Here is a 25,305-nt window from a genome sequence, read left to right on the forward strand (position 1 = left end):
TATTAAATACGACACTGTTATGATGAATAACAGTCTCCATCACTTCAGTGCCTGCAGGTCAGACTAATGAAAGATGTTTATCTAATGAGGTGAAATCACATCCAACGGCAAACATTCTGACTTGAAGAATCAGTGAAAGAATACATCTAAATAAAGTAATAAAGAAATCAATAGTATTGTTGGTTCCCCTTTTTTGCTGGTGCCTCATAGTCTGGAGTAAAATTTGTTGTGGTAATTCTTAGGATAGAGCCGAGGTGTCGGTCCTTTAACCTAGATCTGTGACGGGCTTTGTTGACGTTCATGTGGCTGAACGTCTTCTCGCACACGTAGGTCGAGCCAAATTGTCCACTCTTTTTTAACATTCGGCACTCAGTGTGTACCTTTCTTTTCTTGGGCCACTCATTTTAATGGAAGGATTCCAGGGGAACGTTTGTGGGTGGCATTAGCGTAAAACTTTATCTGAAAACTCAGCGCGCGAATTATTGACGTCACAGCCGACACTCGAAATTCGGCACTGATAGATGAAATTACTACGTACTACTGAGTACGCACGCGCACTTGTGAGTGTGCACCGAGCTTTCTGACACGGCTCCCGGGAGTAAATGTGCGGACATTATACTCTTTCATCACAGCAACATCTTCATTACAAATAAAACAGACACACTTTCTGTTGATTTCTTTGAAGAAATACTCATTTTCCCAACGTGTTTGAAATATTCTAATCTCACTTGCTATTTTGCGTTTCTTCGGTGCAGCCATTTCTGGGGACTCGCGGTAAAAGTTTTTCAGAGGGGCGTGGGGTGGAAGGCAAGAATTTGGACATGGCCCCTCCCAACTCTTCTGTAGTCTCACGCCATACCAATCGAGGGCGCTGCAAATTATTTCAGCCACACTACAAACGCGTAACTTGTTACTCGTTGTCCTTGCGTCACCGCATGGTCCACCGGATGTTGAGATCAACGTGGTATCAGTAGAAGTAGAAGGTTTGTTTTTTTTATTCCACAATTAATGCCACTCAGTGATAACTATCCGACATGACTGAAAGTAAAGGAAAAGCGAGTTCTAAACCCGGAAAACAGTTACTGTCGTTGAATCCTGAGCAAGAAAATGAGTTCAAAAAGAAGGTAAAGGAGGTGAAGAAGTTCAAGGTGGGTTAATGTTCATCATAAATCATAACCAAAACGACATTTAAAATACATAGTACGGACCGGGGAGGACTGCGTAGCAAAGATACCGTCCCTGGCATACGCTATGGTATTTCTAATTTGCTAATTTGACGAGGGGGGGGACGTTAGGGTACGTTAAAATGACCAGTTTGGATATAAAAGAAATCTGTACGTTATTGTACTATACATGCGCGGATTGAACCTGAAAATGTGTGTTCTGTTTTACAGGGCAACCGTTTGACACCTGGCGTGGTATATGTCGGCCATTTGCCACTTGGGCTCTTTGAGCCACAGCTCCGAGACTACTTCGAACAGTTTGGAACAGTTTTACGGCTACGACTATCCAGGAGTAAAAAGGTAATTTGGAAACGTCTTTTAACGGAATCGTGATAGACGTGAGCAATGTTCCTTCAAAGTTTTCAAGTGTCTGGCCATACACAAAAGGTCCCTGAGCACACTGGGGACCACTGATCAAAACCTTTGATCATACCACGTTACATGGCTTATTAAAAGAATCCAATCCCAGTAACAGTCTTCATTACTTTTAATATAAGTGATTTGGCTCACTTTAAATGAAAAACACAATCTTGTTGGTGTTCATACGATGTTTTGTGTGTTAGCGTCCTGCTTTGGCCATGGTAAAAGTCATTCTTTGGCCTGGGTGTGGAAGAAATGAGTCATATACACATTTTGTTAACGTTAAAACATTCACATTTTCCAAAATAACGTGCGGAAGCTTGTGATAGTGTAAATTCCTGTAACTCTTTGTTTGTAGAAGATCTAATTACCGTAATTTCCACCCTATAAGGCGCACCGGGGTATAAGGCGCACCTTCAATGAACGGCACATTTTAAAACTTTGTCCATATATAAGGCGCACCGGCCTATATGGCGCATAAAATAGAAGCTTTACTGCAACAAACTGAGGTTGACTAGGGTTGCAGTCTGCACCCACTAGCCAATAACCAACAAGCCCTCTGTAAACAATCGCGTTTCTCAAACAATCTCCTATAAAATGATTGGAACTGACTAAAGTTCAATCTAACGCATTGGTACTACTTACCTATGTTTCCCTTCCATATCGATCCGTAGATTTACTCGAAACATTAACAGCGCGGCCTATTTTGACATGAAATAGCCTCGCGCGTATAGCAGCTATCGTTATAGCATTAGCCATCCGCGATTTCCTATGAGCCTCAGCTCGCAATCTCCCATGAGCCTCAGCAAAGTGTAAACAATCGCGTCTCTCAAACGAGCTCTTATAAAATGATCAGAACTGACTAAAGTTCGATCTAACGCATTGGTACTACTTACCTATGTTTCCCTTCCATATCGATCCGTAGATTTACTCGAAACATTAACGGAGCAGCCTATTTTGAAATGAAATAGCCTCGCGGGTACAACAGCTATTCGGTGACGCCCCCTGACTACAGTTACTGTAATGCTGGGAAGCGATGCGACCTTGTAATTTACTAGTCGTACTAAAACGTACTAAAATATTTTGGCAGAGCACTGTGTACAACCAGTATGGATCAACAAATTCATCACTTGATCCATATATAAGGCGCACCGGGCTATAAGGCGCACTGTTGACTTTTGATAAAAAATTAGGTTTTTAGGTGCGCCTTATAGGGCGGAAAATACGGTACATAGTTTATTTTATAAAAAAATCTTAAATGTCAAAGGCACTGGTTAACACGTCAGCCTCATAGTTCAGAGGGTGCAGGTTTGAGTCCACCTCCGGCCCTCCCTGAGTGGAGTTTGCATGTTCTCCCCATGCCCGCGTGGGTTCTTTCTCACATCCCAAAAACATGCTTGGTAGGTTAATTGAGCACTCCAAGTTGCTCATAGGTGTGAGTGCGAGTGCGGATGGTTGTTCGTCTCTGTGTGCCCTGCAATTGGCAACCGGTTCAGGGTGTCCCCTGCCTACTGCCCGATGACTGGTAGGATAGGCTCCAGCACGCCTGCGACGCCTGTGGGGGAAAGCGGAACAAAAAATGGATGGATACATTATTGTCACTGGAATATGTACAAATTTAACTTTAATTTGTTTACTTATTTTTCACGTCTGTCCTCACTTCACCAATGGCTGTACACTTTGGCTTTGCTGTGTATTTTGCAGAGTAGACCTTTCTCACTGTAAAAAGAAAAAAAGAATATCACCCAGTGTCACCACTGGTCCTTCTATTAGTATTGTTAGGATACGGATTTTAGCTATTGCTCTGACTCCAAATTGTGATCAACACTTAACACAAGAATTGCTATGTTCTAATCCACACACTGGCGCACCTAACAATTTTGCGAGTTCGTTCTGTCAAAGAGAAGACCAGTAGATCAATCAGACCGAATTTACCAATTGTTTAATCCTGACAAAGCAAACTAATACAGGCGCCTGGGTCTTGGGTCCTTAACACAAAAACTCGTGTGCCTTCGTGACCAGAAAAGACGACACATTCTTCCGGGTTGCCCAGTTTTAAAGAAACACAGTATGAATATTCAAACATGCAAAAGATTGTGTGGTGATTGGTCGATGGTCATCTCCTCCTCGTTTGGGTTTTCCCCTGCTCAGCACAGGTGTCTGGACCACAAAGACGAGTTGTTTTTCGCGTTCCCATCGGCCTTGAGATATGCTCCCTTTCTGGACCTCCTGTTCCACAATACTTTGAAGAAAACAAATTCATGTAGCCTGCACATTCCTTTCCACTTATTAAGCGACCACACTACTACTAAAAATTATATTGATATGATTATATGCGTCTAACGCAGCCTTAATCAAATGTGTTTGCAAACTGCCGAAAGTACATTTCCCTTTATTATGTACATGCTCAGACAGCCATTCCATCGTAAAAGAACCGCATTTATTTTTTACTTGGGCTCGGGAGTGGCTGTGTCACGAGTGCTGCCCGTTCGTTTTGCCATAAGGGATTTTGTTTCTTAACTTCACCGCACTGTTAGCAAGCTAACATAGACCTATCAATGCTATGATTGGGTGCATAGCGTAATTAAATTGTAATTGTAGCAGAACACCTGTGATTCAATGTGTTACATGCAGAAAAACAATAACATATGTCTAATTAAAATAGATTTGGTTTAATACTAGATATTAATTAACACATTTACGGTGGATTTTTTTTATGCACTGCATAGATTTTTTTTGTGCGCTGAGTGTGTGCGAGCAGTGCGCGATTGCGCAGGTGCGCAGCTTAGAGGGAAAATTGGACCTGAAACAATGTAAAGTTTAATTTAGCCATTTAGAGTTTGTAAACAATGTGGTGTCATTTTGGGGTGTGGCGTTATCTGGAGGCAAAAAGATGTAGTGCGCTTGCTTGAACATGCAGGTTAAAATATCTCAACAGTGCGTTTGCCTAAGAAAGAATGTGAAAAATGACCATTTCAGTGAATATGTGATGAAACTCACCTCCATCACTTGAATGATGACGTTTAGTGGTGTGGTCACAAGTGCTGTTATGATTCTTTTCTCTTATATAATCCTTTTAATATGCTACTGTTTTCAGACGGGTGGAAGCAAAGGATACGCATTCGTGGAGTTTGATTGTGATGAAGTCGCCAAAATTGTAGCTGAGACTATGAACAACTACCTGATGGGAGAGAGACTCATTAAATGTGAGTATTGTGTAGGGTGTGCCTCGGATATCACTAAGATTAAGTCTCAAATTTAAACATGAACTGGTTTGATCATTCTAGGCCAGGGGTGTCCAAACCTTTTGCAATGAGGGCCAGATTTAGTAAAGTGAAGGGGCCCGGGCGCCAATAGTTTTTTCAGACATTTTTTAACTACAAAAATTTCATGCAAATACACACTGTTATAAAACAAATTTCATTGTCACAATTTTCTTAATTTTTCAAATGACAAAATAACCAAATATAAGCCATTCAGGCAAATGTGACAAACTCTAAAAACACAAATTCTGCCTTTCATTCATATCTGAAGAGTCAGATAACATTGAACAAACTGTTTGAAATACCTTACATTTACATGAGTTTAAAATTGGCAATTTCACTTAACCTTTGATCGTGTCTTTTCCCTAATCAAGTGGCCTGTTAAGAAAAAACAAAAATTAGGTAAACTTGTGTACCTAATGGAGTGTCCGAGTGACGTCACAGATCCAACAGCCAATCAGGAGGTACACCTGAAAATGGGTGTGTGCCTAATGGAGTCTCCGAGTGACGTCACAGATCCATCAGCCAATCAGGATCAGTGTCCACCTTTCTTTTCTTCGGGCCACTCATTTTAATGGAAGGATTCCAGGGGAAGGTTTGTGGGTGGCATTAGCCCAAAACTGTATCTGAAAACTCAGCGCGCGAATTACGAGAATATTGACGTCACAGCCGACACTCGAAATTCGGCACTGATAGATGAAATTACTACGTACTACTGAGTACGCACACGCACTTGTGAGTGTGCACCGAGCTTTCTGACACGGCTCCCGGGAGTAAATGCGCGGACATTATACTCTTTCATCACAGCAACATCTTCATTACAAACCAAACAGACACACTCTCTGTTGATTTCTTTGAAGAAATACTCATTTTCCCAACGTGTTTGAAATATTCTACACTCACTTGCTATTTTGCGTTTCTTCAGTGCAGCCATTTCTGGGGACTCGCGGTAAAAGTTTTTCTTCTCTTGATTTCATTTGGGTGGCGGGCTCCATCTAGTGTTGAAACTGAGAAGTGCAACAGAGTTGAGCTCAAGCTTCTTGTGCGGGGCATATTCAATTATGTTTTCAGAATTTGCGGCCTGCGGGCCGTAGTTTGGACACCCCTGTTCTAGGCCCTTTATGTACTAGTACCGTACCAGAAAGGAGAGCGGCACTAGTATTCATTAGCAGAAAGAAGCACAGTGACACAGTTTCCATGTTGCATAAGAATGTAAAAAAACAACAACAATAATTGCAACATATCAGCCCGCTTGATTTTGCCGATCACATGCGTGGAAAGTTCACAAAGAGCACGTAATACAAGTGCATGTGCCTTGAAATTGATATCAGACATGTTGAATAAAGTGCCAACGACTTTCCATGGTGCCCAGTTTTGTTTGATTTGTATGCATTGGATTTGTGAGCTATTGTCTCAAAAGAATCATCTTATCTAAATCAGCATTCATTCATTTAAGTCATTCATTTGAACAGTGGACAAAGTCGGTTCCGTAGATGTTTACTTTTTATTCATTCTAATTGTGTTGTAATGTAAGCTGATTGATAAGATGCACATGCAAATATTCTTAACCTACTGCGCATCCCATTTTTGTAGGTCATGTAATTCCACCAGAGAAATTGCACGAGAAGCTGTTTGCCGGCTCCCAGAGGACTTTCAAAAAGCCTTCTAAGCCAGCTGTGGCCCGCTACAACATGGAGCGAACAAGTGACCAAGTTTCCAAAATGACCAACAAGCTCTTGCACAAAGAGGGAAAGCTCCGCAAGAGGCTTGCAGCACAAGGCATTGATTATGACTTCCCAGGATTTGTAAGTGTTTCCCAATTTCCTAGTGCTCATTTCTGAAGGGGAATCATACACCCACACAAATAATACTTACCGTTTTTTCCCATGTATAATGCGCAAAATTTAACTAATTTATTGTCCTAAAATCTGGGGTGCGCATTATCAGAGTCAGCTTTATTGTCAATTCCTTCATGCCAAGACACACAAAGAAATCGAAATTACGTTTCCTCCATCCCACGGTGACGAGACACAGTACACGAGTAACATACAAGTAAACAACGGGGGAGAGAGTTCAGGACGCCAAAATCCTGGAGATCACAAACTTCGCCAGAGGCGAGCAGTGCTTGCATCCCACTACAGAGTCCCAGCACCATTCGTCACGGATGTAGACGCGCATTCCACCTCCTCGCGATGTTCCCCCTTGTAGTGGCCCGGTCCGCCCGATAGCACGCTAGCCGCTCCAGATGCACAGCAGTTACGCACTGTCCGGTTCGTAGATCTCAGCAGGCATGTTGATGCCCAGCGATCGAACGTTCGCCAGAAGAAAGGAAGGCACGGCTGGGCGAGCTGGGTTGGCCGCCAGCCTGTCCCGGACGCCCCTGCTCTCGCCCCTCTTCAGCCTCCTCGCACACCGCTTCCGACGCTTCAGGACGGAGCAGGCCGAGCGCCTTTAATGTCCCCGCTTCAAAGTCCAGATCGCCACAAAACTCGCTTTCGCCGATGTTGAGCAGAACCCAGCCCGCTGTACTTGTAGCACAACTCGGTGCGACGAGACGAACACACAAAACTGTCGGACAAACCCACGTTAAACGACAAAACAAAACACCATGCGTGTGCACGCGCCGCCATCTTACTTCCGGGCTTGCATCAAAGATTCCGGTTAGCCTGAGTGACCATGGATTTTGAGCGAGTCACATCATCAATGTACTCCCTGATGTAGAAGGAAACAGAGTCCGTATACTCCTCAATGTCTGTCCGATCGTCGCAAGTGGTAGCCCTCCTAAACATGTCCCAGTCAGTAGAGCCAAAGCAGTCACGCAGTGCATCAGAGGCACCCTCAGGCCACACCCGTACCTGCTTGCGAACTGGCCTGGACGCTTTCACCATTTGTCTGTATGCGGGCAAAAGCATAACAGTGATTTGGTCAGAAAGTCCAAGATGGGGGCGGCTTTGAAAGCTCCTTTATGCGAAGAGTAGACCAGGTCCAGGAAGCTGTCGCCACGCGTAGGAAAGTTAACATGCTGGTGAAGCCTCGGAAAAACAGACTTCAGGTTAGCATGATTAAAATCCCCAGCGAAGATGGTGAAACCGTCAGGATGCGCTGTCTCTTGTTCACTGACAGCCTGGTACAGTTCACCCCCAAGTATAATACGCACCCTAAAAATGGCATGTTGATGCTGGAAAAAAGCCTGTACCCATGTATAATACGCACCCAAATTTTGACTCCTACTTAAGTCCGTAAATGTAAAATTATTTCAGAAAAAAGATCATCTTTGGGAACAACCAGATATTATTCTGCCGGTCAGTATCACTGCGCATGCGTGAGCAAACTCAATAGCGAAGAAATGTTTCTGATTTGTGTAGGGTACATTGTGACAGCAAACGAGCAGGTGATCGATCAAGCGTCTGATACGAGAGCATTGTGTTCGTATGGAGCGTGTTTGAAGTGAACAGCAGAGAAGAATCAAAAGCATCTGTAATGGCGGCCTCCGTAATGGCGGCCTCCGTATGATATCCGGATTTAAAAAAAAATAAAAATAAATTGTACCCATGTATAATGCGCACCCCAGATTTTAAGACAATAAATTAGTTACATTTTGCGCATTATACATGGAAAAAAACAGTATATCTTGTCATGGGACAACACTGAAGAAATGACACTTTGATCCAATGTTAAGTAGTCACTTTAGAGCAGTGGTCACTAAACTACGGCCCACGGGCCAGATACGGCCCACGGGACCGTTTAATCCGGCCCGCCAACCTTGAACAAATTGTATAATTAAATCATTTTTTTTTTGGTCATTTTGCCTGCAGTGACTGCGTTTCCCCAGTAGATGGGGAAGCGCTCGCCTGCCCATTTACTACCGGAAGCCGTGTCAGAAAGCTCGGTGCACACTCACAAGTGCGTGTACGTACTCAGTAGTACGGACATGGCGCACTCGCGCTCTATTTGTATCAGTCCCGAATTTAGAGCGTGGGCTGTGACGACAGCATTCTTGTAATTCGCGCGCTGAGCTTTCAGATGCAGTTTTGCGCTAAAGCCACCCACAAACCTTCCCCTGGAATCCTTCCATTAAAATGAGTCGCCCAAGGATAAGCAAGGTGGACACAGTGCCGAGCGTTTAAAAGAGAGTGGCCAATTTGGCTCGACGTACGCGACGTGACGTTCAGCTACATGAACGTCAACATCAACCCGTTACAGATCGAGGTAAACAGACCAACACCTCGGATCTCGCCTAAGAATTGCCACAACAAATTTTACTCCAGACTATGACGCACTAGCAAACTTTAACAAAAAAGACAGCGGTGTCTACAAGCATACTGGAACCTACAAAAGGATTATAAGGAAGGAACACAAGAACTTTAAGAGACTGCTCATATGTGTCAGAGAGATTCTGCTCGGACAACTGAGCTGAACTTTTATCTGTTAATGTTCCATGGCTTTTTTTCCTCTGCTGTTCACTTCAAACACGCTCCATACGAACATATTGCTCTCGTATCAGACGCTTGCTCAATCACCTGCTCGTTTGCTGTCACAATGTACCTACCCTACACAAATCCGATACATTTCTTCGCTATCGAGTTTGCTAGCGCATGCGCAGTGATACTGACCGGCAGAATAACAACCGGTTGTTCCCAAAGATGATCTTTTTTCTGAAATAATAAAAAAAAAAAAAAAATTAAAACCCCGCTAAACACACTGTAAACGAGTCTTAAATAGGCACGGGGAAAAGATTTGGCAATCTCGGTCACAAACAGTCGCATGGTGCAATGATGGACGCTCTATTCGATGAAAACTTATGTCGTGCAACAGGCAGCTCTGCCCCCACTCGCACTTAAGTGTTGAATGTGAGGAGTGTTTTTTAAACATGTTCAATTAATGGTTTTCCAATTTCAAAAACCTAATCGTGTAAAGGATTGAGATTTCAATATTGAACAGAATAATCGTGATGATGATTTTTACCCATAATTGAGCAGCCCTGATGTACAGTGCCTTGCGAAAGTATTCGGCCCCCTTGAACCTTTAAACATTTCGCGACATTTCAGGCTTCAAACATAAAGATAGAAAATTTTAAATTTTTGTCAAGAATCAACAAGTGGCACAATTGTGAAGTAGAACGAAATTGATTGGATAATTTAAACCTTTTTAACAAATAAAAAACTGAAAAGTGGGGCGTGCAATATTATTCGGCCCGCTTGCGCTAATACTTTGTAGCGCCACCTTTTGCTGCAATTACAGCTGCAAGTCGCTTGGGGTATGTCTCTATGAGTTTTGCACATCAAGAGACTGGAATTCTTGCCCATTCTTCCTTGCAAAACAGCTCGAGCTCAGTGAGGTTTGATGGAGAGCGTTTGTGAACAGCAGTCTTCAGCTCTTTCCACAGATTCTCGATTGGATTCAGGTCTGGACTTTGACTTGGCCATCCTAACACCTGGATACGTCTATGTGTGAACCATTCCATTGTAGATTTGGCTTTATGTTTTGGATCATTGTCCTATTGGAAGATAAATCTCCGTCGCAGTCTCAGGTCTTTTGCAGACTCCAACAGGTTTTCTTCCAGAATGGTCCTGTATTTGGCTCCATCCATCTTCCCATCAATTTTAGCCATCTTTCCTGTCCCTGCTGAAGAAAAGCAGGCCCAAACCATGATGCTGCCACCACCATGTTTGACAGTGGGGATGGTGTGGTCAGGGTGATGAGCTGTGTTGCTTTTACGCCAAACATATCGTTTTGCATTGTGGCCAAAAAGTTCGATTTTGGTTTCATCTGACCAGAGCACCTTCTTCCACATGTTTGGTGTGTCTCCCAGGTGGCTTGTGGCAAACTTTAAACGAGACTTTTTATGGATATACTCCATACGACCGCAATGCTCTCGTATCAGACGCTTGCTCGATCACCTGCTCGTTTGCTGTCTGTCACAATGTACCCTACACAAATCCGAAACATTTGTTGCGGCTCCGAGTCACGACGAGGGGCAAGTTTTGGTTTCCAAGGGTGTTTTTATTCCTCTTCAACGTCTCTCCCATACAGAGCCGCCTTTTTCACGTCCGCACGCCTTTTTTACATGCGCGCACAGAGCGCGGTGGTGCGTTTATGGGGAGTCAGAGAAATCAACGCCAACAAAAAAAATTACATCCAGCCTAGTTAAGACTATACCAAAGACTATAAAAATGGGACCCATTGCCTCCCTGCGTGTGTGACGATCATTGGGACTTAAAAAAAAAATTAAAATAAAAAAAAAATCATAAAAATTGGGTGTGTATTATACATGGGTACAGGCTTTTTTCCAGCATCAGCATGCCATTTTTAGGGTGCGTATTATACATGGGGGCGCATTATACACGGAAAAAAACGGTAATATTGCACTTCCCACTTTTCAGTTTTTCTTTTGTTAAAAAAGTTTAAATTATCTAATCAATTTCGTTCCACTTCACGATTGTGTCCCACTTGTTGTTGGTTCTTGACAAAAAATTACAATTTTATATCTTTGTTTGAAGCCTGAAATGTGGCGAAATGTTGAAAGGTTCAAGGGGGCCGGATACTTTTGCAAGGCATTGTATATTGAATATTTTTAGTTCTTTTACTGAATGAGAGGAGCGCGCTTTGACTCCATACACACGCACGCACCAAGAGTGACGTTAGGCCATTAGAGTGAATTTCCAAACACACCCTATGTTGCTAACAGCGAACAAGTTCCAGAGTCATTTTTAATTGTGGCTTCTAACTACGGAAAGTTTTTTCTTTTTTTAGTTTGAAATTGTTTACTTTAACTACAATCCTGCATTGCGGTCAAAGGTGTTAAGCTCTTGCATCTGTAAACCCTTGCTGTGGCATAAGGAAGGTGCATGTTGAACGAGCGATATGTCACACATTTGTTGCCATCTGTCTAGGACTGCTACTACTACTTCTGCTTCCATTTCCTCTACTTGCTTTTAGACAGGAGGCAAATATATTTGGTACATTACCACCACCTAATCGTCACTGTCAGTACTGCACCAAAATGTATTTGCCAACCACGAAAACAAAGTCAACATGATTATGGAATGGAGATTTTGGGTGCTAGTCCTAGGTCTTTTTTTAATATATACACAAGTCTTACTGTAGTATTAGTCACAAGACCGGCCAAACTATTAAAATAGTGTTGCCTATAGTCTTTAAAAAATCTGGTAATTCTCAATGTATTTTAAGGCCAAAGTCATGTATTTATAATGTTTCAGGGATGAAGTCAATCTGATTTGTTGAAATTTTTATGGAATGTAATCGTGCATCACTGTGATGTCATTGTTAATATCCAGTAATCTAAAAATGAGTGTACGTAGATTAAAGGACATGCACAGTAGTTGAAGTGGAACTTGATACTGATCTGCAAATTAAATTCACTTTTAATAATATTCTACATCAGGGGTGTCAAACTCATTTTTCACGGGCCGCATTGTAATTATGACTGTCAACCCAAATAAATGTACAAGCACCTCATTATATACAGTAAAAGCTACAAAACAAATTGGAGAACTCATTTTCAAATCAGATGAGTAAAAACTGGTCAAATATTAAAAAAAAAAAAAAAAAATAAAATAAAAGTGAAGACAATTTTCAATTCTAGGAATGACACACTAATTTGATGCACAATTTGTCTTCGCGGGCCGCATAAAATGAAGACGCGGGCTGTATCTAGCCCCCGGGCCTTGAGTTTGACACCTGTGTTCTACATAAATCACCGTGCTTAGACCAAAAGGCTGCAAATAACTTTGATGACCTAAAAGCACTTGTTTGCCCAAATCTTACAGCCATTCAACTTTGTATGCATGTGTGTCTTTGAATAACTACAGCACCATAGAGCAGAAGGCATTTTCACCTTGTGGTTTTCTTTTATAGGCTAGCCATGTACCCCAGAAGAAGAAGCCTGATTCCTTGAATGAGTCTGCATGCAGTGATGTAAGAAACGTAACAATATCTTCCTCCTGTTGGTGTGGCGCAGACTGAAAATGATCCCAGATGTGTCAGTGGTCTGGGGTCAGATAACCGTGCCTAAAGTAATGCGGTGCATTAAACTTGCAGTGTTTGTCTCATAGTGACGAATATGATAAACGTTATGCACCAACATGTAGCTCCGATGTCACAGTACTCAAAAGCAAACTTAAAACTGATAGGTTTTACTTAGTTCTACTGCCACAACAAGTCCATCTCTTCTCCTTTAGGACACCACACCACTGTGCACGCCTTCGTTCCTGGAGCGACGGAAGTCCATGGTCTGTGATGATGAGGATGAGATTGTCGTCAAGATGCCGTCAGTAGACAAAGAGGAGTGCTCCTCAGAGGAAGAAGAAGAGGGGGAGGAAGAGACAGAGAAGGCCGGTGTGAAGGATGGTGATTCTGAGTGACGAAACCTGTGGCGCTATTGAGACATTTATACAGAGATGCGTAACCAGAATCTTGTTTTCTGGTGGACTCCTTTCTCTTGGTTTCCGAGCTGTTGCAGTGTTGCTGTTCTGATGCAAGTTTTATTCATACAAATGTCACATCCCCCATCAAAAAGATCATGTCATCAATTGTGTTTGCAAAAAAACTGAGCTGAAAATATGTATCATATTGCATTTTTCAAAAAGTGTAATTACAACCGCATTTTTTTCATTGTGTTTCAAATAAATGTCAATGTCCTCTTAAATTATGCTGGACAATATTTGGCTGCAGAAATATTTCCCTATTATGTGCCGTAGTTTTGATAGCTCAGGATTTGTATATGATTCCCTCAGCCTCAGTGGTTTTGTGCTGTTGTCATGGGACATCCGGGCCAGCGCGACTGCCTATATCGCAGACTTGTGTTTTTGTATATACTACTGAATTATAGTCATACAACAATGTTAAGTTGTAATATATATGGTCATATCCAGCTATGAGACTCGCCGCACATGATTCTTTCGAGGAGGTAACTTCAAGTCAACGATGTCTCGAAATTTAGTTTGTATGTATTACCGTCGGCCAGCAGATGTCACCATAGGATCTGCAGCGGTTCCGATTGGCCATGCGACAGTTCTCCAAGTGCCAGCATCATCCGTCTACCTTCTGCGCATGCGCGCGACGATCCCATTCTTGTGCTGCAGGCAGCATTCCGGGTGGAGAGAGAAAAACACGATTCTTAGGCCATATACCGAAACAACACCAAGAGATAATTTGCCAAGACCATCAACAGTCTTCAAACTGATTATGGTAGGTATTTTAATAGTTTATCCTCACTGCTCGCTTCCTTTCTTGTCATATTTGCTTTGTGCTGTGCCAGTTCCCTGACGTCTCATTGAAAGGGAGCGCTTCGTGACAATACAAGCTTTAGTTTTAATTCCTCATGCACAGTCTGACTATTATAAACCCGGCAGCTGTTTCCTCCTGGAAGCGGTGCATGTAAAGAATTATTTCTTGAGATTTTGATGCAGGTAGATTATTCTGTGTCAAAAGTGTTGAGGCTGACAAGGTGTTTCTATTTGATTTGCTAGCAGTGATGGTCTGTCTGCGAGCTAGCAGGAAGGAGCGCCGCTAACACTGCACAAAAGCACAAACTGGGTGGCAGCACGAATAATGTCAGACTGCCATATCAAGGGCACTTTAGGTATGAATGTCACATGATGTCACGTAATTCCGTAGTACGCCGCGTGTGGTTGACTTCCCCCCCTATGTAATAATTAATAGGAATTGTTATAGATTAACGTTTTGGTGCAATATTGAGACTACTTTTACCGGTTCTAAACTCGTGGACACACTTGAACGTGCAGGAAACACTGTTTATCTCTCGATACCAAGAACCCATCAAGTGTGGTGGTTGTAAATTGTATGTGGTAACTTGTTTGTAATCTTCTCTTTAACAGTTTTGCTGTCCCAGTAAAGGTATTGTCTCAAACAAATGTATAAAACCCACACTGGAAAAGGACACACATTTTTAAATATTTGAAAAACATCTGTATTGCTCATAAGATCGGGCCCAGTTATCCGTTCAATAGAGCTCCAAGAAGCACATTATCTTATATTGTCGGAAATTGTTTTCAAGAATTGGAAGGCAAATAGTGTGTGTGTGTGTTTGTGTGTGCGTGTGTGTATGAATGTGTAGTTATACAGTGGATAAACACCCCTGTGTCATATTTATCTGAAGTTGAGTGCCCAGCTCTCACAGGTATTTCTATGACAGTAGACGGTCATGCAGCTGATCATGTGAGGCTCTCCTTAGAAGAGGGACATGTTTGAAAAGGATATACAGTATAGAATATACAATAGTCCTTCGTTTTTCGCTGGGGTGACGTTCGGAAAAGAACCCGTGATTGGCGAAATCCGTGAAGTAGGAACCTTTTTTTTTTAAACATTATTTTACAGGTATAACATTGAAACCAAAGGACAAAACTTGTTTTCAGGTCCAAGCATTTGTTTAACAAAGAGAAGTAAATACTTTCTTCCTGATAACTACAGTGAAATAATAATTTTAATCATCAGTACATACCTCTGCGGCCTGACTTCACTATGTAGTGTCTTTTTCATCTGAAGCCATAACACAATGCACTGTGAAAAAAATCCGTGAAGCAGCGAGGCCGTGAAAGGTGAACCGTGATATAGCGAGGGATGACTGTACCGTCTTTTCCGGACTACAAGTCGCACCAGCCATAAAATGTATAATAAAGACGTAAAAAACATATACAAGTCACACCGGAGTACAAGTCGCATTTTTGGGGCAACTTTATTTTACAAAATCCATCACCAAGAACAGGACATGAATTGGCAACAACAGGCTAAACTATACGATCGCTAACGTTACATAAACACAAATGAGGAACTGAGAACATGCCTGACGTAATATATTAACAATTATTCAAATAACTATAACATAAGTAACACGTTTATCAAACCATCCGTGTCACTCCAAATCACTAAATCTATCAAAATCTTCATCCTTTGGGTCACTTGTAAACAATGCCACTGTTGACCCGGAAGTACATGCGGCGCTGACGTCAGACATATCGTCAGCTGCGGCTCCAATATTTCCAGACCTATATAGTAACTGTATATAAACTATACACCAAATAACTATAACATAAATAACAATTTTATCGAACCATCCGTGCCACTTCAAATCACTAAATCCATCGAAATCTTCTTTTAAACAACACCACTGCTGACTCCGGAAGTACATGCGGCGCTGAGGTCAGACTCATTGTCAGTTGTGGTTCGAATTATTCCACAGGCCAAGTGCGCTGTCATGTGGTTTAAAGTGAAAATAACATGTGAAGTGATCAACTATAATTCTAAGTAAGTAATGTGTTAATGATCAAGTGATAATGTGTTAATAATCTCACATATAAGTCACTCCTGATTATAAGTCGCACCCCTGGCCAAACTATGAAAAAACTGCGACTTATACTCCGGAAAATACGGTAATAACATCTTGAGCCTTTTCTATTAGTGTTTTCTCTCATGTGTTTTCTGCCTTTTCAGGGCTTTCCGAAGAAAATACCAGGAATACACGTGGAGATGTGATCTGGCCTTCATCCGTCACGATTTGCCACTTTGATTGTTGCTCTCCAAAACCACCGTTGCAAACACTGCAGCAGTGGTTTGGCTCCAAGTAAAACCCCAAGTTAGATGCACTAGTAAACTTTCCCCAGCTGCTGCCTTGACACACATGGTGCATTGCTGCCATTCCCAAAGCCCGACTCCATCAGTCTCGAGGGCCCAGCCACTAGCTTGCTGGTGTGCTTACAGTAGCCACAAAAAGGAGGAGGGTCCTTTTGGATAATTGTTTACCCAGTCAACAATATAAATTCAAGTGTTGGGGTTTACAGAAACTTCCTGAGGCTTTGAGTTCTCAGGATATTTTGTAATCATCCAATCAAAATCTGTGAAGACTGAGAAACACAGGGAAGGTGATTATTTTCGCCCAGGTTGATGGAGTACAACATGGAGAGCTGTCTAGCTCAGGTCCTGCAGAAAGATGTGGGCCGTCGTCTTCAGGTGGGCCAAGAGATCATCGATTACATCTTGGATAAAGAGAAGTCTCATGATCTGGAACAGGATCAGACTGCACTTGATAAGATGGTTGATGGCATTGCCACCTCCTGGGTCAATTCCAGCAACTTCAAGGTAAACTCCATTGATGGGGCTGGGAACTCTGATGTGGGTTCCTTCAGCATGCATTTAGATTGGATGCTACAAGTGATGACGCAGATTAAAATTATTTTGTAATTCAAGATGGTCATCAGAGCATTAAAAAAATGAAAAAATGCATGGTATCCTATCAGATCAGAATTAGGCCTCTTCCAAATAATTTTGGATTAAAACACTGAGTGACATGATACGGGTAATTTACAATTGAATATTGTGATGATATGTCGCCCACAATACAACAATATGATGATACATAATATTTACTTCTGTCTTCCAGCCTTTTAAAATTGAAGTTCATATCATGAATACTAATTACATGTTACCACAATACTGATCCCTCTCAGCTCATCCTCATAGAAGAAAAGAAACAAACATTGAGCAACCATGTGAGGGAAAGCAAAGTACCTATTGACAAGACATGAATATGAAAGATGAGTAGTTAGGACACGTGCCTGAGCCGCTTGTCTGTGGTGACGCTTGGGCTAATGTGGACAAAGTGTCAGCACTAGGGGTGTAACGATACATCGATACACATCGATTAATCGATATAATGCTCTACGATTTATTGGCATCGATGCTAAAGGTAAACATCGATTTATATCGCCGTGTTTGACCTCGGACATTAGACGCGACTTTATTTTGAAATCCAGTTCATTGTTGCTTGCTTCCTCTTTCCGGAAGCATGGAGCAGTGCGCGGCGTTGTGTTGTGAGCAGAGCACGCACGTGAAAGGGGAGACGACAACTAGTACGCGGCTCCTGGGCTGGTGCTATGGCTAGTGTCCAAAAAGACGAGGAAATTTGCTCCCCTTTAGGCTTCAAGTCATTCGTTTGGAAGCACTTTGGATTCCAAAGAAAAGATGGCTCAACCGACAAGACACGTGCAGTTTGTAAATCCTGCCATGCGGTGATCAAATATTCAGGGAGCACAAATCTCGCCGCACATTTAAAGAAAAAACACGACATCAAAGTTCAGTGTTAAAGTAAGCAATTTGTATACTACAATACTCTTGTAATTTCCTAAATAAAGAGTTTGCAGTACCTTGTTGATTTTGCGTATGAATTGTTATAAATCAGGATATTGTTCTCTATTTTTTATTAAAAAAAAAATAAAAAATCGATCGTAGAGCACTATATCGCGATATATCGTGAATGAATCGCAGCAGGCTTTAAGATATCGGCAAATATCGTATCGTCGTTCTTTATATCGATATTATATCGTATCGTGACAAAACCCGCGATTTACACCCCTAGTCAGCACTTTTTACGTTTGTGGATGACGCAAAAAACAAAATAACAAGGATGTCTGCACATGGGACAGCATACAGACTGCACGCAGCGACATACAATCACAACAAGAGTGGACAGTAAATATAAACATGCAGTGAATTGAACAGAATTGTTGTTCTGACGTGTCAAGTCTTAGTCATGTTGGGGCTGCTCAATTAATCACATTTTAATCATGATTATAATTTTGGCTCCAGACGATCTCATAATTCATGTAATCGAGTAAAAATGATTATTTAGTGTTTTCGTTCTAAATCTAATTGTGTCTCAACAATATCATGATGGGGATGATGTTGAAAATCATTGTTTAACTTTGGTTTTGTAAGATAAGATTTGACTGTTGGTGAGACTCAGAAATCTGAGTGTGGCAACAGTAAAAAAAAAGGAAGATTATTGGTACTGTTGGTACTGTCTGTGTGTAAGGTGAATGCTGCTGGTTAGGAAAAAAGATACCGTAATTTTCGGACTATAAATCGCTCCGGAGTATAAATTGCACCAGCCATAAAATGCCCAAAAATGTAAAAAAAAACCATATATAAGTCGCTCCGGAGTATGTCGCATTTTGGGGGGCAATTTATTCGACAAGATCCAACACCAAGAACGAGCAACAACAGGCTAAACGATACGGTATGCTAACGTGACGAACACAAACGAGGAGCTGAGAACGGGCCTGACATAACAGTCAGTTATTAAAAAAAAACTATTACATAAATAACACGTTTATAAAACCATCTGTGTCACTCCAATTCATTAAATCCATCGATCGTCCATTGTCAACATTGCCGTGTGCCGCGCCGCAGTTCAAATTATTCCACAGGCCCATACAATGATATATAAACTTTATTTTAAATAACTATCACATAAACAACAATATTATCAGACCATTTGTGTCACTCCAAATCATTAAATCCATCGATCAAATTTCTCGTCTTTTATCGATCGTCCTTTGTCAACAATGCCGTGTACCGCGCCGCAGTTCAAATTATTCCACAGGCCCATACAACGATATATAAACTATATTTTAAATAACTATCACATAAACAACAATATTATCAAACCATTTGTGTCACTCCAAATCATTAAATCCATCCATCCATCAAAATTTTCGTATTTATGTCACCCTGGTGACAGAGGACATGTCCATAGAATAAGGCGCTTTAAAGTGTTAATTATTTTATTTGATTCTTTCTCTCATGTGAAGTGATCAACTATACTAAAAATAACATGTGAAGTGGTCAACTATACTTGTAAGTGATGTGTTAATGATCAAGTGAAAAAAAACATATACAAGTCGCTCCTGAGTATAAGTCGACCCCCCACCCAAACTATGAAAAAAAAACGCGATTTATAGTCCGAAAATTACGGTAGCTGGATTTTGGATGATGACGAAATTCTTTGAAAAACAAACCTTTAGCGGTGTCATCAAAAATCTTTCTTTGATCAAGCTGTCACGTGTTTCCTTCACTCAATTTCACTCAAACAAGCTGATCACATGAAAACTAATGTGCAAGCGCTTGAGTTTGGGATAGTAAGTGATAGAAAGCATGAAAAGCTTAATTTGCCTTCCATGAATAGTTGGAGGGAATGCCTTTAAATCGTCTAATGCTGCATGTGGATCTGCGAACATCACTCCAACCTCCCCATTGCATTCTAATGGACTTTAATTCCAAACACATTTTTGCTATATGTGGGCAGGCTGAGCACCTATTTCCCACAAATAACGGGTATCAACTGCAGTTACTGAACTGTAATGACTTGGAAGCGTTCGGCAAGTGGCTGTGCCTCACTGGTTTATGTGCATTTTGTTTAGCTATAATTTGCAACATTGTGGAAGTGCAAGTCAGATTTTGAATCATCACAAATCTAGTGGCTGAGAATTGGCCACTTGTGAGATCTTGTGGCAGAACCCCCGCTTACTTGTGTTCATTGGCGTTCTGCTTCATCCCACGGTGTGCCCAAATTATGTCACTTATAATGTCTAAAAACTATTCATTTTTATAACAACCTGCAACAGAGAAAACAATGGCAAACGGTTGGCGGCATTCTCTCATTGACATCGGGCTCATAAATGTTAAATCTAGACGTGGGTGTTACCAAATATGCTAAAAACCACCAGAGAACAACAGAGAACTTTCCAGAGTGTTTGTTCATTGGGTTGGGGGTACTTGCAGGCATCTTTTTTAAGTCCAACAATAAAATAAGTGTGAATGTTTGCCCCATGACCAGTGTTCTCTCAAAATTTTCAAGTGTCTGTGCAAACACACAAGCTCCCTGTGCACACTGTGGACCACTGTGTGCAACACTAGATTAAATAAATAAATAAACATAAGTAAGTAAGTAAGTAAGTAAGTAAGTAAGTAAATAAATAAATATTGTCAATGAGAACTTTAACTTGCTTGGAGTTGGATTTTGTTTTGCGTGACCTTTTCTGTCCATCTTTTGCGCAGTCTCGCAATAATGTACCGATCCCCTGTCCCATCTTGAGTCTTTGTACAATTCCAACAGCTTTCAAATAACATTTCTGCTGAATGTGACGCTTGAGGTAGTCCAACTTCCATTCCTTCCATATTTTTCTCTCAGTAAACTCGCCCGCCACTTAGGCTTCACTGCATGTTTTGCAGAGGAGACCTTTCTCATTGGAAAAAGAGAAAATCTCACCCAGTTTCACTGTTTCCTCTTGTAGTTGCACACACTCCGACAGCCATCCAAATTTAAAAGAACTGCCGCATCTCATATTTATTTTGTCTTGGCGAGTGAATGTGTCGCTGCTCATTCGTTTCGCCATGATTAGCTAATTTAGCATTTGCATCGCTTGACTCCGCCGCACTGTCGTTAGCTAGCTAAGTGTTTATGTTCACTTGTGCGATGAGCCAAATGCAGAGGCCAACTTTCATGTACATGACAAAGTTTCTTCTTGTTCTTCAAATTTCCCAGTGAATGTCATATGAGCTCTATTTTAAGAACTTTGGACACTTGTATTACAATCACATGAACTATTTGTACTGAATCTGTGATACAGACACCTTAAGAAGACAGCTTTGTGCAATGCTCCCATGCAAGCGCATGTGTAAGGCACAATAGGGAGACAGAACAATATTTGTTTGGCGCACAGAAGTTATATTGAGTAAGTTAGGTGTCAATTTAGCTCGTAATGTACCCACATAGCACCTACGTTATATTTGTGCTCAAAGGTCACATCGGAATGTGTCACTTTTCAGGGCAGTAACAGACACAATTTTCAACAAGTCTTTCGGGAATGCCTATGGTCCTTTGTAAATCTTTTGAAGTATTTGTGAAGAATAGGCACCATGATGCATCCAGGTGGGAAAACCTTTGTGACTAATGCTAACCTGAGTAGATCTTGTCAGCTAATGCAGACATACAGCATTTCACACATTTGTTGTGATCTGAAACAATAATAAAAAAGTGTTAGGGGTCATCTCAACCAAACATACCCCAAAATGATTTGCGTGATTTCCTTCTCCCAAAAATCTCCAATCCTCATTTCCAGTGAAGCTGGAACGTTGTGTAAAACGTAAACAAAAAAACGGAATAATTTCCAAATCTTTTTGAACCTATATTTAATTCACAATAGCATACCCATGACCCTCACGAGAATCACCAGTTTGTAAAATGAAGATGTATTTACTCCTTCTGAATTTGATACCAAAGGCATAATCTAAAAAACTGTGGCAGGGGCATGTTTACCACTGTGATCCATCACCTTTCTTTTAAAAACGTCAATAACCATTTGGGAGTGGAACAGCAATGCTTTTGTCTGAATTCCTTGTTTTGATACCATCACAGGTCCCTCTTTTCTACTTGTTCTGAGGTGCAGCTCAGAGCAAGCCGTTTTGGTGCGGTCTCTTTAAATGCAAATGAGATCCTTCACACCCCTCAGGCCGCAAGATGTGTGCGCCTCCCTTTCCGGTCGCCATAGTTTCTTTTAGCTTTTTTTTGCTTTATTTAAACGAGGTAGAGTTTACTTGCACCGCAAACTACAAAAGTCGATTTTCCATGATACATGTCCTTTAAAATCAATTATTCTATTGATTATTTCATCGATGAATCAAATAATTGGAGGAAATTTTATCTTGCGTGAAAGTGTATTACAAAACCGTTGTTCCCCATTTCTGACTGTTTACTTGCAATTGATTGGTGATGAAAACATCTAAATAGCAATTAAACAATAACACACAAAAGAGATTACCGTATTTTTCGCACCAAAAAGCGCACTGGATTATAAGGCGCACCCTCATTTTATTTTTTATTTTAGAAATTATTTCATACATATATAGGGCACACTGGAGTAAAAGGCGCACAAAATAGAAGCTATACTGCAACAAACTGAGATGGACTAGGGTTGCGGTTTGCATCCACTAGCCAATAACCTATGAGCCCTCTGTAAACAATCGCATTTCTCAAACTATCTCCTATAAAATGATCGGAACAGACTAAAGTTCGATCTGACGCATTGGTATTGCTTACCTATGTTTCCCTTCCATATCGAGCCGTAAATTTACTCGAAACATTTACTCGAGCAGCCTCTTTTGACATGAAATAGCCTTGTGTGTATAGCAGCTATCACTATAGCATTAGCCACCCGCAAACTCCCATGAGCCTCAGCTCGCAGACTCCCATGAGCCTCAGCAAAATGTAAATAATAGCGTTTCTCAAACAATCTCCTGTAAAATGATCGGAACTGACTAAAGTTCGATCTAACACATTGGTACTGCTTACCTATGTTTCCCTTCCATATCAATCCGTAAATTTACTCGAGACATTAACGGAGCAGCTTATTTTGAAATGAAATAGCCTCACGGGTACAACAGCCATTCAGTGACCTCCCCTGACCACGGTTGCCGTAATGCTGGGAAGCGATGCGACCTTGTAATTTAGTAGTCGTACTAAAACGTACTGAAACATTTTGGCAGAGCACTTTGGACAACCAGTATGGATCAACAAATTCATCAATTGATCCACATATAAGGCGCACCAGACTATAAGGCGCACTGTCGGCTTTTGAGAAAGTTTTTAGGTGCGCCTTATAGTCCGGAAAATACGGTACTGTTGTTCTCACCAAGATTTTTGAAACAGATTCTGTTATTGGTGCAATTTTTATTGTTTTAAGTAAACGCAAGTGTTTGCTTGTTTTCATTAAACCCAAAAGAGAATCTCTTTCTTTTCACGGATGACTACAAAAAATGAATAATTACAGTTGAGAAGCAGACATTAGAGGATTTGTACAATTCAAATGTAAAAATGTCTCTAATCGATTACTCGCTTGTCAAAATAGTTGTCAAGTGATTTAATAATCAATTACTTGAAGATTAATTTGTTTATTCTAGGGCAGGCATGGGCAATCTATGGTCTGTTGGCCTTTATATGCCCCGCTGACCTTTTCTAATCAACTAAACAAATAATTCAATTTTTTGTTTGTGTTTTCTTTTGGCAAGCCACACCAAATGTCTTTTTGCACAAAAGAAATCGGTCTCGACAAATAAGGAATGAGCGGCTTGTGGCTACTTCAACGCTCACGGTGAGCTGAAGGGTTCGCTAATATTATTTATTTTCTACTCTTGGCTCCAGTGTTTTGCTCAAAGACACTTTGACATGGTCACAATGGATGGGGATCAAATCCCCAACCACTGGGTTGGAAGATGACCACTCTGCCACGCCATTTCCAAACTTTGTGTTTGTGTCCCAGTTTGAGCTTATTTTAAACATACCATATGAAAGATTGCTTATCAGGTTGAGTTTTTCCAGGCCACTCTACACCATTATACATACAAGTTCTTTAACAGTTAAGTTCTTGTTCATATTTGTTATGGAGTTTTATCTCACAATGAAGACACTCATTCATGTTTTCTTGTGAGCTGTTCTCGACACGGTAATTTACATGATTATTTTTTCTATCTTGAAACATCTTCAGACTAATCTCGTGTTTAAGAGAACTTTTTTATTTTACGTGCCCAAAATTTAGCTGCAGCCTCTCTCCAAATAATATTTTTAGTATACTTGAATGTTTCATTGTACTGCAGTCATATTTGAGTGTCGCAAGTTTGATTTATGCATATTTAGTTGAGTGTTTTGTGGGTGCTAGTGGAAGTTTGGTTGGGGTAGGTGTGGGTGTTCCTCAGATAAACGCTGGTTCTGTTAATTGTCAATGTTATTTCTGATACCAAGGCTGTATAGTCCTTGCCTGTAGCAAACAGGATTTATCACTAACGTCACACTCCATCCCATGGTTGCCGTCTGATAGGCCACATCGCTGCCTTTAAGCACACATGGCTGTTGTTGGCTGAATCAAATCTGTTTTTGAACAAATACTGTATATTGTTAAAAAAAAGCTCAAGGCAAAACCTTTCTGAGAGTACAAAGTCGAGTTCCTTAATGAAGAGGCTATTAACTGCAGGCAGGAGCTAAACAGTAGGCGGATTATTTCAGTGTAGTTGTATGACTAAATTTCACTGGGGATCCAAGTGTGCTCATACTGGGAAATTATCAGGGTTATTGTACTTTGCTGTATTTTTAATCATACAATTATGTTTTAAGATCTTAGAGAAATAGCTGCAGCTTTTATTAATTTCTGGCTTTCCTTGAACCGTTGACATCTCTCTACATGTTGACCAAGTACTGTGGCGGTATGTTTTTTTTCCCCTCCATGCAGTTTTACACAACCTAACAGTCCTGTGCCGAAGTGCTAGAGAACCACTACTATGACATTTGATAACCTTTTTTAGAACAGTCATATTGTCTTGGTGAATGAGTACAAGGATGAGAATTTTCCGCAGATCCGTGGATTTCTGTGTTTTTTTCCCTCGAAAGTATCATTTTCGTGAATCGTGTAAATCCGTCGAGAAAATGTTGTTTATATATGGGGAGGGGGTGTACGGAAGCGGGCAACGTTAGCCTCGGCACTCGCGAGTATTCACTCGCCCGCCGCGACGTTATCTTACGGAAATCGGCTTGTCTCTGTAAACCTAACTAACTGGCAGCACTGATGCGACAACACCCGCCTTATCTTCGGCAG

General features: G+C 41.1%; 2 protein-coding genes and 1 non-coding gene across 43 annotated transcripts in view; all 3 read left to right on the top strand.

The window, feature by feature from the left end:
- The first annotated feature begins 909 nt into the window (after positions 1 to 909).
- nifk (nucleolar protein interacting with the FHA domain of MKI67) lies at positions 910 to 13,514 on the top strand. Its single transcript, XM_061286296.1, has 6 exons — positions 910 to 1,148; positions 1,395 to 1,523; positions 4,681 to 4,789; positions 6,440 to 6,651; positions 12,725 to 12,784; positions 13,048 to 13,514. Exons 1-6 carry the CDS (start codon positions 1,035 to 1,037, stop codon positions 13,228 to 13,230), a joined length of 807 nt encoding a protein of 268 aa, XP_061142280.1. The 5' UTR covers positions 910 to 1,034; the 3' UTR covers positions 13,231 to 13,514.
- Positions 12,824 to 12,955, top strand: LOC133160279 (small nucleolar RNA ACA64). The gene has a single exon (XR_009715858.1). It is a non-coding gene; the product is annotated as a small nucleolar RNA ACA64 (small nucleolar RNA).
- A 384-nt stretch (positions 13,515 to 13,898) lies between the features above and the next one.
- clasp1a (cytoplasmic linker associated protein 1a) overlaps positions 13,899 to 25,305 on the top strand; it is a 76,784-nt gene continuing 65,377 nt past the window's right edge. For 39 of the 41 annotated variants that reach the window (XM_061286255.1, XM_061286249.1, XM_061286262.1 and 36 more), the window contains exons 1-2: positions 13,899 to 14,056; positions 16,319 to 16,963. In XM_061286255.1, coding sequence (XP_061142239.1) covers positions 16,769 to 16,963 — 195 coding nt within the window. In that variant the 5' untranslated portion in view covers positions 13,899 to 14,056; positions 16,319 to 16,768. Of the gene's footprint in view, positions 14,057 to 14,337; positions 14,451 to 16,318; positions 16,964 to 25,305 lie in introns of all 41 variants that reach the window. The other 2 variants (XM_061286250.1, XM_061286251.1) reach the window with 2 other exon arrangements.

Source organism: Syngnathus typhle, linkage group LG9 (assembly GCF_033458585.1).
Source record: "Syngnathus typhle isolate RoL2023-S1 ecotype Sweden linkage group LG9, RoL_Styp_1.0, whole genome shotgun sequence".
Taxonomy (NCBI): domain Eukaryota; kingdom Metazoa; phylum Chordata; class Actinopteri; order Syngnathiformes; family Syngnathidae; genus Syngnathus; species Syngnathus typhle.

Excerpts from the sequence above, each read along its gene's own strand:
- nifk (XM_061286296.1), top strand. The coding sequence starts at position 1,035 with ATGACTGAAAGTAAAGGAAAAGCGAGTTCTAAACCCGGAAAACAGTTA. Across the intron at positions 4,790-6,439 it reads GGGAGAGAGACTCATTAAAT|GTCATGTAATTCCACCAGAG; the intron begins GTGAGTATTGTG and ends CCATTTTTGTAG. Across the intron at positions 6,652-12,724 it reads ATTATGACTTCCCAGGATTT|GCTAGCCATGTACCCCAGAA; the intron begins GTAAGTGTTTCC and ends TTTCTTTTATAG.